This window comes from Lissotriton vulgaris, chromosome 3_1 (genome assembly GCF_964263255.1).
Source record: "Lissotriton vulgaris chromosome 3_1, aLisVul1.2, whole genome shotgun sequence".
NCBI lineage: Eukaryota > Metazoa > Chordata > Amphibia > Caudata > Salamandridae > Lissotriton > Lissotriton vulgaris.
The window spans coordinates 1578599537-1578612861 of record NC_141689.1 but is presented as its reverse complement, the minus strand read 5'-3'; the positions used below and the strand labels follow the sequence as shown (position 1 = coordinate 1578612861).

General features: G+C 43.2%; 1 protein-coding gene across 2 annotated transcripts in view; it reads right to left on the bottom strand.

The window, feature by feature from the left end:
• Positions 1 to 13325, bottom strand: part of PLPPR1 (phospholipid phosphatase related 1) — a 641269-nt gene that overhangs the window by 14827 nt on the left and 613117 nt on the right. For both annotated transcript variants that reach the window (XM_086962070.1, XM_086962071.1), the window contains exon 8: positions 6755 to 6886. In XM_086962070.1, coding sequence (XP_086818196.1) covers positions 6755 to 6886 — 132 coding nt within the window. The remainder of the gene's footprint in view (positions 1 to 6754; positions 6887 to 13325) is intronic.

Below are 13325 nucleotides of genomic sequence, written 5' to 3'. Positions count from 1 at the left end.
TCAGGGGAGCTTTCGTCAGGACAAGGACAAGAAACACAAATACATGGAAATACACACACTATTTGCGTGGTATTGGATGCTGATGGCATGGAATTTCCAAGCTGTATTCAAAGACAAAAAGAACACCAACAAATAGTGAGTTGGGTAGTGTGTGAGGTGCGGCACTGTCGGGCACACATTATGTACAAAGCATCATTAATGCTATTAACAGATTATTCTGGTTGTAGAAATAATCTCAGAAAAGGTTAAAAAAGTGGAGAAAGTTACAGGTACAAGTGAACTTCGGGGAGTGGGAACAGCCAAATCGCCGTCTAGTTTATCAATGTCTTAGAGACGGGTATCATGCAGGAGTCTTTACACGATGACAGGGTGAGAGTAGAGCATGGATTAGTGCATCATATTCATGTCTCTGCTATTAAAGACCCTAGCATACATCCAGCAGTCAGTGTTCGTCATACATGTATCCGAAGGATACCCAATCATTCAGTTAAGTTTACCTTTATGATTGAGTTTTTTGGCATCAACAGGGACTCGGAGTCGCGCCAGGAGTTTCACTCTGGGGGAGACAACAGCGGGTCTCAGGTTATTAGTAGAGGCGTTCTTACCTTGGTAGCTGTGTGGAAAATCAGGAAACGCCATTCTTACCCATGCGGCCCGGATTTCGTGCCTAGTGCTGACTCTGCCCCTGGTTCATGGTAGGTCAGAGCTCACGGCACTTATATGCTGGTTGTAGACACTAAAAAAGGACTACTAATCGGACATGTAATTGACATACCAAGATGGTGGACTCACTGGTAGGGTATCTAGGTGTAATTAGCTGAACTGATGCCAGGGGATATGGTCATTCATACCTATTACATCAGTTCTCAAGCGGTCAACCCATCTCTGTTCCTTGTTAAACAAGACTTGTTCAGCATTGTGATCCTTGAAGTCGAGCATTTCCAAAACTGTCCATTTCAGGTCATCACACGTGTGACCGGCTTCTACAAAATGGGCACATAGTTTGGTCGTGTTCTTTTTCAGCCTCACATTGCTTCGGTGTTCTCCTATACGGAGTTTGACTTTACGGCAGGTCATGCCAATGTTTTTGGCAGGGACATGTGATCATGTAAATCACATGTGAGGAGTTACAGTTCGTGTGACTCCTTTGGGTCCAGAGCAGATCATCATTTAGTTGGAGGGTTTTTGTACAGGTGGTAAACTTGCAGACCCCGCATGTACCACAAGGGTAATGTCCGGTCACTGGAGTCATGTTAATGTCTCTAATGTTGGACCTTGGCATAGGTTTCCTCGGTCTTGTATGGACCAGAACATCTTTTATATTTTTTGTTCTTCTGTTGGCAAACCTAGGTTTGGGCCAGTTTAGGTTGCCAGAGGTGAGTATTTGCCATTTCTTCTTGATGAGTTTTTGGACTTCATGGGTGGCTGGGCAATAGGTGGTTACGCAGGTTACAAGGTCTTTCACTGGCTCTTTGATTGTGCTTTGTAGTAGACAGTCTCTCGGCTGATATTTCGCACGTTTTGCGCACTTCTTTATTATTGCCGGAGTGTAATCCCTTTTCTCCAGTTTTCGGCTTAGTTCTGCTGCTTGTAGTTTATAATCAGTTATTTTGCTGCAGTTACGTTTATGTCTCAAGAATTGGCTGTACGGGAGATTGTCTCGTAACGGCCGCGGGTGGTAACTGTAGTAAGATACTCAATCATAAAGGTAAACTTAACTGAATGATTGGGTATCCTTCGGATACATGTATGACGAACACTGACTGCTGGATGTATGCTAGGGTCTTTAATAGCAGAGACATGAATATGATGCACTAATCCATGCTCTACTCTCACCCTGTCATCGTGTAAAGACTCCTGCATGATACCCGTCTCTAAGACATTGATAAACTAGACGGCGATTTGGCTGTTCCCACTCCCCGAAGTTCACTTGTACCTGTAACTTTCTCCACTTTTTTAACCTTTTCTGAGATTATTTCTACAACCAGAATAATCTGTTAATAGCATTAATGATGCTTTGTACATAATGTGTGCCCGACAGTGCCGCACCTCACACACTACCCAACTCACTATTTGTTGGTGTTCTTTTTGTCTTTGAATACAGCTTGGAAATTCCATGCCATCAGCATCCAATACCACGCAAATAGTGTGTGTATTTCCATGTATTTGTGTTTCTTGTCCTTGTCCTGACGAAAGCTCCCCTGACCCTGTAGGGCCCCGAGAGCTGAAACATGTCGACACCTTTTTTGAATACGATATAGTAGTTCATTAACTCGACTACTTAATATCACAACGTTTTTTAGCCTAGTGATTAGACTTTGTAAATAAAATTCACTCTTCTGATCTACTCACTATTTTTAACAGTTTTTTCTACCCACTTTTTATTTCTGGACACTTCTGTAAATACCAGAAGTAGCCTCTGGTGAGGCAGGCACCCTGCACGTTAATCGTTAACCCAATGACTATGCCATGACTCCTGAGGGGGCGGATAAAAGATATACCGCTACGACACGATTCCAGGAAGTCTATGAGGGTTCTCGATAAAAAACTATTTGGTTTTTTTCAGATACCAGTGTCCATTCTCCTTTTGATTACTAGTTACTCACGTTGGGGAACTGAATGGACTCCTTTTCCTCTTCCCTCCCATTTTGATTACGAAAATAACAATAATTAACATCTTTTTTCCTCCATTGTTTTTTTTGTTTCGAGAAAAAAACAAAAACAATATATTTAAATCCCAATTGTCATCTACAAAAACAATCTTACCCATGACTCAATGGAAGAAAACACAGGTTTAAATATAGTCATGCATCTAAAAATGTTGTTATATATTGCTGCCCCCACTGGAATTCCTTCTCTCTAAGTTGTTTCCTGTGACCATGGATGCAGGGTTTAACTGGGTGGCACAGGGAAGGGTACAAACCATAATTTAGGACTACCATATCCTTTCACATACATGCTTACATTGCAAACATAAATACATGTTAAAATACGGTGTGGTTGAAAGTAGAGATTTGTGAAATCTCACAACTGATGGCACTGAAGTTATATCTAAGCTTGGGAGGGTATCTGCCTACATGTAACTCTCAAGACAGGATTTCAGCCACACAAGAAACTGCACTCAAATCCCGACGTTAAGCTGGGTTCCCAAGTGTGAATGGTTGAAAGAATCAAACAAGGCCACCAAATCCCAAGAACAAAGGTCGTGGTGCCACTGTCATCCTGGATTTCTCTGACATCATATATGGCACTTAGCAGCAATTCTCCTGTAAAATGGCCCAATCATGCCTAGGATGAATCTAAGAGGCTGTATGTTTTGATAAATTGCATCTGTCACTGGTTTACTGCCTTTTCAACTATCTTAGCTACTCTGGGAACTAAGAGATGGTCTAGTGGTTTGCAGAATTGTGGGGTCTGTATGCCTTTTGTAGTAACCACAGATTGGGTCAACAAAAATTGAACCTTGCAGATGCCACTCATGCACTGAGGACAGTGCAGAGTACTAGGGCACTTACATCCTATTTAAAGTGGAACATTTGGCATAGACCCAGAGGAGCTCCAGAGCAAAATAATAATGTCCTTGAATTACTGTAAACTCGAAAGGCAAAAAGGATGAAAGGTGCACCTTATCTTTAGCGTATTTCAGCTCACTCCTTGTTGAGACAGACCCAATTTGGACAGAGGGACTAGATTTCATGTAAGGGAAAATCTGCCAATTGTAAAAAAGGTTCAGAATTAATAGAGAATTAATAGAGGAATCATGACATAGATTCAAAAACTGAGAAGAAAAAAGGTCTAGTGGTCACTTTTGTTTAGTTCAATGTGACGTGTCAAACAACAAGGCTAAAGAAGTTATTATTATTGGCATTTTGTTGTTGATTGTTTAGTGTGGCTCTGTCTTACTGATTAAGAGTCCAAACCCGGGTTGTTTTACATAGAGTAAAGGGATGCATTCCTAAGGACACATATACCCCATCCTGTCTATTCTTGGGGAGGGTTTTCAGAGGCCTGAATGGGTGGAAGAATACAATACAAAGGGTTAACTGTTCCTTCTAAAATCTATGAAAAGCTATAAGAAGGCATCCACTGCTTTACAAGCAAAATAGTATAAGGATTGGACCACTAAGTCTCAGAATACACAGATTGCATACTCACTTATGTATATAGTGTAACATACTGACTCTAGGATCTTTAGTTTACTTTCTGCTCTATTTGCAGTCACCTCTAAGACCTATGTCATGTCCAGATCATTGGACTCAGTTTCTATAATGTTTGTATCATTAGGTAGATATCTGCATGAGCTGATCTAGGATCTTGATATGTTTGGTTAGGAAATTTAATCCTTTAGCTCTCAATAATTATAGTGTTTAATCATTGGATAGGTTACTATAGAAATACTATGATACGCAACAAGAGACCCCTCTCTACCTGTTGAAGAGTATAATAATGTTCCCCAATTTTTAGAAGTAAACAAGTCCCACTTGAAGTGCAGCACACCCAGTTATTCCTGTAAAAGTAACGATGACAACTTAAAATGTCAGGTAGGAAACAGTTAGTTCACCTTCCATGGGGTAAGCAAATTGTACAGTGACACTAAAATTCAGATTTAGTTAGTATAACACATCCCCATTCAATGTTAATTATATCAGTCTTGCTAAGATGAATAGAAAAACAGTCTTTCTTTAACTCTCACAGGGGAAGGTGATATTTAGAATAAATATTTTTTAAAGTATGCTCATTTGGATAAAAACTCATTAACCTCATGTGCGCTAGCGGAATTCCGCTCGTACGCTGAGATTTTTAAAAGCGCATGTTACGTGACGAGCTGGGCTCGTCATCAGCGTGCGAGGAGGCTACACCATGACGAGCCCAGCTCGTCATCAGCGTGGAAGGGGTTAAATGGAATTCTCTACCAGTAATAGCAACATTTGGAGCTGGTAGTGTAGTAATGCATATTACAAGCGGTCCAGGCAGAGGGAGAAACTGAAACTTGGTGCTCCCACAACACTCATAGAGCTTAGTGTGGCAGCACACTCTGTGCCAGCACATGTCCCATGCAAGTCATTGTAGGCTTCTTCTATAATGCTGTCATTATTGGTCAAATTAAATCTGTAAAAGAAAAGGATTTCAAAACCTAAATTAAAAATAGGATTTTGCTATTAAATCTTGTCAATGTTGTTAGGAGGCAGCAGATGGTTTCAATGAAATCAATGAAATCTACATGATTGTAGAATGCCTTTAGAAGTCCCTAGAACAGTATTCAATGTTTTTTTTTATTTCTGAGTTCAAACATCCAGATTTTGGAAAGGGGAGGAACTAAGAACACTAATAACACATAGTAGCTGGTGGAAACCGGGATGTATGGGGCAGGGGTTGCAGAGTTTGAGCACTGAATTTCACAGTCAGGCACAAAAATGTGTTGCAATATACAGATTAATTTTCAATAGACTAGTAGTGGAGTAAAATTATAAACAGGGGACCATACTTGCCTCTAGTGTAGATTATACTGTCCTGGAGTCCGAGTACATAAACTTCCAATATAGGAATGGGTGACAGGGTGCAGTGGGTCTACCATCTCACTTCCATGCCTTGATTGTCAAGCAAAGTATGAATTTATATCTTAATCTGCTCGACAGTCGAGGCATGGAAACAAAATGGAAACTATCATCCAGAAGGGACAAGATACGGAAGCTAAATCGGGTCAAATGAGCAGGAACATTTGAGGCTTTGTGTTTTTAGTCCATTGTGTTACTAGTGTCATATAAAAAAGAGTATGCCAGAAATATAATTTCTTCATTTTGGGTCTTACTCATTGCCTTTCGTGTAAACTCTTTGGAGTGACTTGTAGTAACTGCTAAATATTTATGTTAATGCTTTGTAGGTCTAATGTCATTAGAGTGTTTGAGGTATGTGCACTCGTTATAAGATATTTAAATCTTGGGTCCTAATCAGAGCAGAATCAACTTTATCCTGCAACCATACTATAGATAGCAAGAGAGAAAGGAATAGTGGAAAAGAGGGAAGGGAATGCGTAGAAAGAGGAGGAGCAAGTGATAGAGAATGATCATGGGATGTGATTCAAGATGAGTAAGGAGAAACCACACAAGACACATAGGTGGAGATGAATGAAACTTGGCGACAAAGAGGGAAAGGGGGGAAAGAGGGATAGGCAAAGGAAGAAAGGAGTGAAAGACAGGAGGACATATGGAGCAGAACAAACAGCCACATTAAGTCTTGATGCAGCCTATATTTCATGAGACTCATACAGTACCGCAAATGATGCACTCTTAATATTAAGGTAAGCTACTCCATCATACTCAGTTTCTTCCACATTAACAGGCATAGTGCCTGCATATGGTGGGCAGTTAATACAGAAAGAAAATGTTGCCCATTTTGGGATGAATAGTTCATGATTTCACTGAAAGAAATTACAAAACATTCAAATTAATTTGTCGTACATCTATTTAGAGACCTTTTCCTATACTTGCAGATTACAAATGCTTATGAATGAATGAATGAATAAAAAAATACATGAATCAAGGAATGAATGCGTATCACTTCTAAAGAACAAGCAGGAAACCCGAGGACAGGGTACCCTGGCCCTGGAACGGGGTGTCCTCACGCTGGCACTTATTATGTATACAGTGAAGCAGGGTATTCATATTGCTGGCATTGCAGCTGACTGCTTGACATAAAAAATGCAAGTACTGTCAGAGCTGAAAAGAGAACATCAAACTGTATGGATTATTCATACCTGCGCACTCAATGTCTCCAAAGGACTCTCCACCCTCGGAAATGTCATGAGCGGCACCCCTCGTGGATCTTCAGGCTTGGGTTTAGGAGGCGTTTCATGTGTTCCTTTAAAGTTGTGGACCACGCACACCCCCTGCATTATATGAGAAAACACATTCTGGTTGAGGGCACATACAGATACTTGAACATCAACCGACTCCAGCCTATCCGGAGCCCCTGGTCACTGTCTCCTGCAAGAATCAAATACCCATCACTGGACTTCTTTGAAACATATTCAGCATACAAAGTATGGCTTCAATCCACATTTCGACAACCAACATATTAAGTGATGTTAGAAATGGGATCTCTGGTTGGCTAAGGCTCTCGCCAAAGCCAGGCAGAGACCACCGCTCTAGTCAGGGCAAGGGAGTTAATCGCCAAGATAACCCCTGCTCACCCCCTTGGTAGCTTGGCACGAGCAGTCAGGCTTATCCCGGAGGCAATGTGCAAAGCGTTTGCGCGACACACAAAGCAGCAACCCACTAGGCGCACCACAAAAGGAACTCCACACAAGGTTATATATAAAAATAGCCTTTGTATTATAAGAAACACATTAGAATAGTAATCACGCAATGTACACTGTGCCAACTGGCACTGGGCAGTATTTACAGGGGATTATATATACATGACAGGGCCAAATGGACGACTGTCAGAATCATCACTTAGTAGAAATAGTAACAGTAAGATTTATCATAGAAGTAGAACACAACCAGTAATTGTAGTACAACTAGTAAATGTAGAGCACAACCAGTAACTACTGGTAAAATACTGAACTGAGGCCTAGATCCTACAACGTAAATCACACTATGCAATAATCATCACATTAGGCATAAAATACATGCTGCGCCAACCTCATAAACACTAAATCACATTAGGCATAGGTTTCACCAGTATAGACACATTACGCAGTAATCAGGGCCTCACACACTCAAACGGACCTCAGGCCAACTGGCCTCTCACAGGGGCTCAAAATGCCCAATGTCCAGAATGTCAGGGCATAAGCGGTCCAGGGCAATAAAGAATCCAAACAGGGCGCAAAACTGGCCTAAACGTAGCAGCTACCCACTAATTGCTGGGCAGCTGTGAAACTCGCTGGCACTCACTGTGCCCTCCAGTCCCACTCACTGCAGCTTCCCACAACTACGCTGGGGATGCCCAGACGTGGGTCCCAGGCACTCCACACCACTTGGAGTCAAGCTAGCCGGGCTGATGAGAGGTGTTACCTCGAAACCGGTCCGGTCCTCGGATGCTTGATTCCGTTCTGGGAAGGACATGGCTTTTGTAGTTCGGACTGGACTGTTCCCATGGGGCAACAGGGTCAGAGCTGATTTGCATATCGCCATTGTCTAACCCAGGGTGGTGTGGAGTGCAAAAAAACGATGGATTTGGGCCCAGATCTTTTGACTGGGGGAATGTGTGACATTGATCCACATTCGGTCCATCACTTGTTGTTTTTGCAATTCCCACAACTACGGCGCCGCTGTGAGGAACAGCCGTAAAGGTACTGGCACTAAGAGTTCCTTGGGAACACTATACGAGCTCCCAGCTCAGCTGGGTTTTGGAGAGGGCTCTGCCCGCCATCCCCGGGCACCGACAATGTGCCCCGACAGGTACCGCTACTGAGACCTCTCTTGAAAACTGCCCCAGCTGCTTCTGGGCAACACACAGGGCTACCCTTTCCTCCCGGACACCCTGCCCCTAGACAGGCACCACCAGGCCAGACTTCCTGTTTTGCCACCCAATCGTGGCAGCCGGCGTTTTTCCCCTTTCAGGCAATGGAAAAGAAAGCAACTGCGGGGTGGGCACCCGCTCGGTTTTGGACAAAGCCCGGGGGAATCCCTGCGTCAGGATTCCCTCAAAATAGGCTGCAGTGTCACGCTGTGGAGTCCCCACGCTCCTCTCCCCTCTGGAGAAATTTGAATAGCAGCACTCCCAGGCGCTGGAAGCCACAAAGTCTTTGCCAAAGCAGAATTAGAGGATCGTTGGTGCTAGGGCAGGCCAGCACGCAGGGACCCCCAGGAAACAGCATCTGGGTCCTGCAGCGGTTCCTCCTGGCAGAGTGTCCCCTCAAGAACACAAGCATAGTATTTTCATGGGGTCACAGCCCCTTCTTTTATGCACCCTTTTTCTTTTGTGTCACAGCACAGGGCTTGGGGATACCAGTTAGGACTGGTTTGGGGAAGCTTTGGAGTGCTTTGTTTTGCTCAGCTCCTCTCTCCTTTGTCAAGTGGGGGCTCAGGGATCAGACGCACCACAGGGGGCGGTGCCAGCATTTAGAGGGAAGGCACAGTCCTATTCAGGTCCCTGGTGCAACTCCTCCCTCCCATCTGTATGCAAATCTCTCTATTCACCACTGGGCTGACTCATCCTGGCTCCTGGGGTTCCCCACAACATCCAGCACCTGTCAATCACAAGCCAGACATGCACTCCACATCAGGCAGGCAGACACACAGCACACAGAAAGGCCAACTTCTAAAAGTGGCACTTCTCCACTAGTCACAATAAATCTGCGCACACCATTGCTCAGCATTTATTCTCACGAGTTCGCACATACTCAACTGGACCCTGCACTCCTCTCACACCAGGGATTACCAGGGACACACATAACCCCCATGCATTCCTATGGGAGGGCAGGTCAATCTCACCACATGCACTCAGAGCGTGCACGTACTTTACACTGGGCCACATTGCTAAAGTGCGCAGAGGCCAAAAACTACTAATTTCAGGTCACAGAAAAGGCAAAAAGTTTAGGGGTGAACTTGCCAAAAGGGCCAAGTCCAACAAGTGACATGGAAATTGCTAGGTCAAATGAAGAGAGGCCACTTCTCGTAAAGAAAGGCCACCATTTGTCAATGAAGAATGATTATATTTGCCAGCAACATATACATTGGATTACAGTTAATGCAGAGGTTCGGTAAACCTGGATGACATACACTATGAGGGTATTTTGTGTTTGGCAAGGCCTTCTGCAGAAATTTGTTAATCAAAATGCTAAACTATTAGTAAATTCGGTATGTTGTGATGTGACACTTGTGTAGCTCCAGTATATCAAAGCCCTCTTGCACCCTACAACGTAGAACTTTTTAGTAGAGGTTCACGTATTAAAGGTGCAGCAAAGGAGGAGTCATAATCTTTGCTTGTTGTGAATCTATATGAAATTGAAGAATGCTGTAAGGGGAAACTACAATAACGAGGAATCCATTAGGACAAGCCATTTATATGAAATCATAATTTAACGTTCTTTAATTGTTTTGTACAATAATGAAGAAACAAATGACAAAAAAATACATGAGGAAAATAGCTAACAATACCCCTAACCATAACCAACAATAAAACTTCTAACTTCTCTCGAGGCACTAACCTTACTTTTACCCCTCAGCAGACTCTTGCACTCAAACCTTAACCTTTTTACTTTTACCAATCCTACCGCTGCTATAGCCTATTGCCCATATTATTAACAAAATAAATGTATATGAAGTCTTATTTTCATCATCGTTTTCTAAAATAAAAGAAGGTAACTATCACCTTTTTTGTTTTTTCTTTCTTCGTTATATTTGTCCTTGTTTTCTTCATTTTAACATAAAACCAGACATCTTATCAACATCATCATTGATGGCTGTATGTGCCCATATCAAATGTGTTATCTTCAATCTATAAAGGTATTTCCTCCATTACATCACCTATAGCTACATGAGCAAGGTAGGTATATGTTCACAGTCCAGAACTCCACATCTCCATCCACTACCTTTACCTTACAAGGAAATGGCTTGTACAGTGGTTACAATAGATTAGTCGAGCTATATACTGTTTGCAATATTGGGGGGAAGTGTCACATTGTCATCAAGTTGTAGACATTTTTTAGAACTCCATTGGCTATATCATGAGCTTAGTTTGTGTTTGGGCACGCATAGATGTTTGGTCTGCACCCGTTTTTGAAGAAATCACACTGGCTCCAGTCCATGCATTTACTCAGGGGTGGCGGTACAGATGTGGTGGAGCAGCATTGGCGGAGGGGAATGGCAGATATATAAAAAGAAAAGCTGACTTTCCTGCTGGCCTCCGCCTCTGCTCCGTCCTCTTCTGACTCCCAGCAGTGCAAAGGCTCCCAGCCAATCATGGCGCTGCTCTCATGCTGTTAATAGTATTACCAGCGAGACAGCAGTTTTGTGATTGGTCTGAGCGAGGTGGTTTGCCACTCACATAGTGCCTGGGACTGTTCTCCACCTGGCTGTGCAACACAGCTGCGAAGTCTAGAGCTCAAGCAGTAACTAACAGACTTACCTTTGTTCAAGCACTGGACAAAATTCCTTGAAAAATGGTTACACCATTCAATTTTGTGAAGATGTGAGAACTACTTCACAATACAACCCCATATTGACTATACATGCCTTCCGTCATTTCTGTGTATGTAATATTACATTATTTATAACATATACAACTGCCAAGAAATTGACTCAGTTCACCTTGCGCCGGGATGTCCCGGTTTTTGCTGGCCGGTATTAATTGCAGGAACCAGTGGTAAAATGTAATTGTTTGTGTAGTCGATTAATGTTTTTATGTACGGAAATTTTCAGCTTTCTGTTTTTAACTTTTCTAATGGTTTTTAAAAATGTTGTTACGTAGCCATTCTAAGAACGCGATAGCAGTGGGCATCACAGAGTGCTGTGTGTTCTAGTGTGAAAGAAGGAGCCTGAAAAGAAGGCAGGTGGTGCCCAAAGGATATCGGAAGTGAACTGAGCACCAAGTAATTACGACATCAAAGGCCCTGGGGGAAGGAGACTCTAATGAATCTAGATCCTGAGCATAGATCTGGGACAGCTGTGCAGATGCTAGGCATGGAAGGGTGACATCGCTGGAGGCAACACATGGGACGTATGAGAGATGTGCACTTGTGACATCTAATCTAAGGCGTTCATATTTTGCTTCCATCGACCACTAGATCCGGACATATTTACATAAGATGAGCATTATTGTGGCAAAGGCCGGAAGACTGCTACATAAATAGCTCTGTGAGGGTCAGGGCAGCAGGTGGGCACAGGAAATAACACTGGATATGGCTGACTAGAAGGAGAGTTCTCTGATGGTGGGGTTACATCCCGAGGATCCCTGAGAAGAGTTGGTGTTCAAACAGAGAGCAAGCATTGGACAGTGCCAGAAGTATAGGATGCACTGTCTATGAATGCAAGGTGTCAGCAAATAAGCCTTAGGGACATATCTTATATATTCTATATATTTAGTCGGCTAGCATGAAATTACCACAGAGAAAGGACTGACAATCATTATATCAATCAATCATGCGTTTGTTAAATGCGAATACTCACTTGTGAGGGTCTCAAGGCGCTGGGAGTGGGTGAGGGAGCAGGCTCCAGTCAGTAAGAAGCCAAACATCGCAGGTGGCCATCTTGTAAAGGTGATATGCAGCACTGGACTTGTTTAAATCTATCTAGCTTTCATAAGAAATGTCATCACTAGGGGAGCCAGATCTAAATGTCCCTTCATAAGGAACAAATAAAGACTCTCACTTATATAGGAGCAGGTTGGAACTTAGCACACTTGTAATAACATCACTTGCATTCAGATAAGTGGTAAAGGTATGTTTGAAACCCCATTTGGCTGAAGGCACAAACTGAAGCAAGACTCTAGTTATAAGTATATATAAATACAGCTGCTCACAAAGCTAATAAAAATACGCCTTTTAAACAACAACAGGGGAACTGTATCTCTAAAAACCACAGGTCAAATATGCCTGATGTGCAAATTACAGCCACTTTTGAATAGGTCCTCTGAACCTTCTCCATAGCCAATAACCTCGATTTTTCATACTTTCACTGCCAGTATAACTCAGTTCCCACTAGTATGCTCACTGTTCAATAATTATATATAATGAGTATTTGTCTCCAGAGGTCTTCTATCAATTGTACTACAGCGACCTATGACCCCGCTCACAGGCAGGTCGCTCCCCACGCTGCTGCACGGCTCTGCCTGCATTGTTTTTGCCTAATCTTGTATTTTTCCCCTGTGCCTAACTTTCTTTCTTGCCCAGACTTGTTTTTATTCCCCTGTGCCTGTACTTGCTTTCTTGCCCAGACTTGTTTTTATTCCACTCTCCAACTGTGCCTGTACTTGCTTTCTTGCCCAGACTTGTTTTTATTCCCCTGTGCCTGTACTTGCTTTCTTGCCCAGACTTGTATTTATTCCTCTGTGCCTGTACTTGCTTTCTTGCCCAGAATTGTTTTTATTCCCCTGTACTTGCTTTCTTGCCCAGACTTGTTTTTATTCCCCTGTGCCTAACTTGCTTTCTCACCCGGACTTGTTTTTATTCCTCTGTGCCTGTACTTGTTTTCTTGCCTAAACTCGTTTTTCCTTCCTGTGCCCAGTTCTCCTGCAGCCCCCCCCCATTTTTTCCGCCGCTGCGTCCCTGCGGCCCCGCCCACCTGCAATCCCATTCGCCGCCCGCTCCCGCCTCCCAGCTGCTCCTCCCTCCCACATCCCCTCAAGCGGGCACGCCGCTGGCGGGCCACTGGCGCACCTAA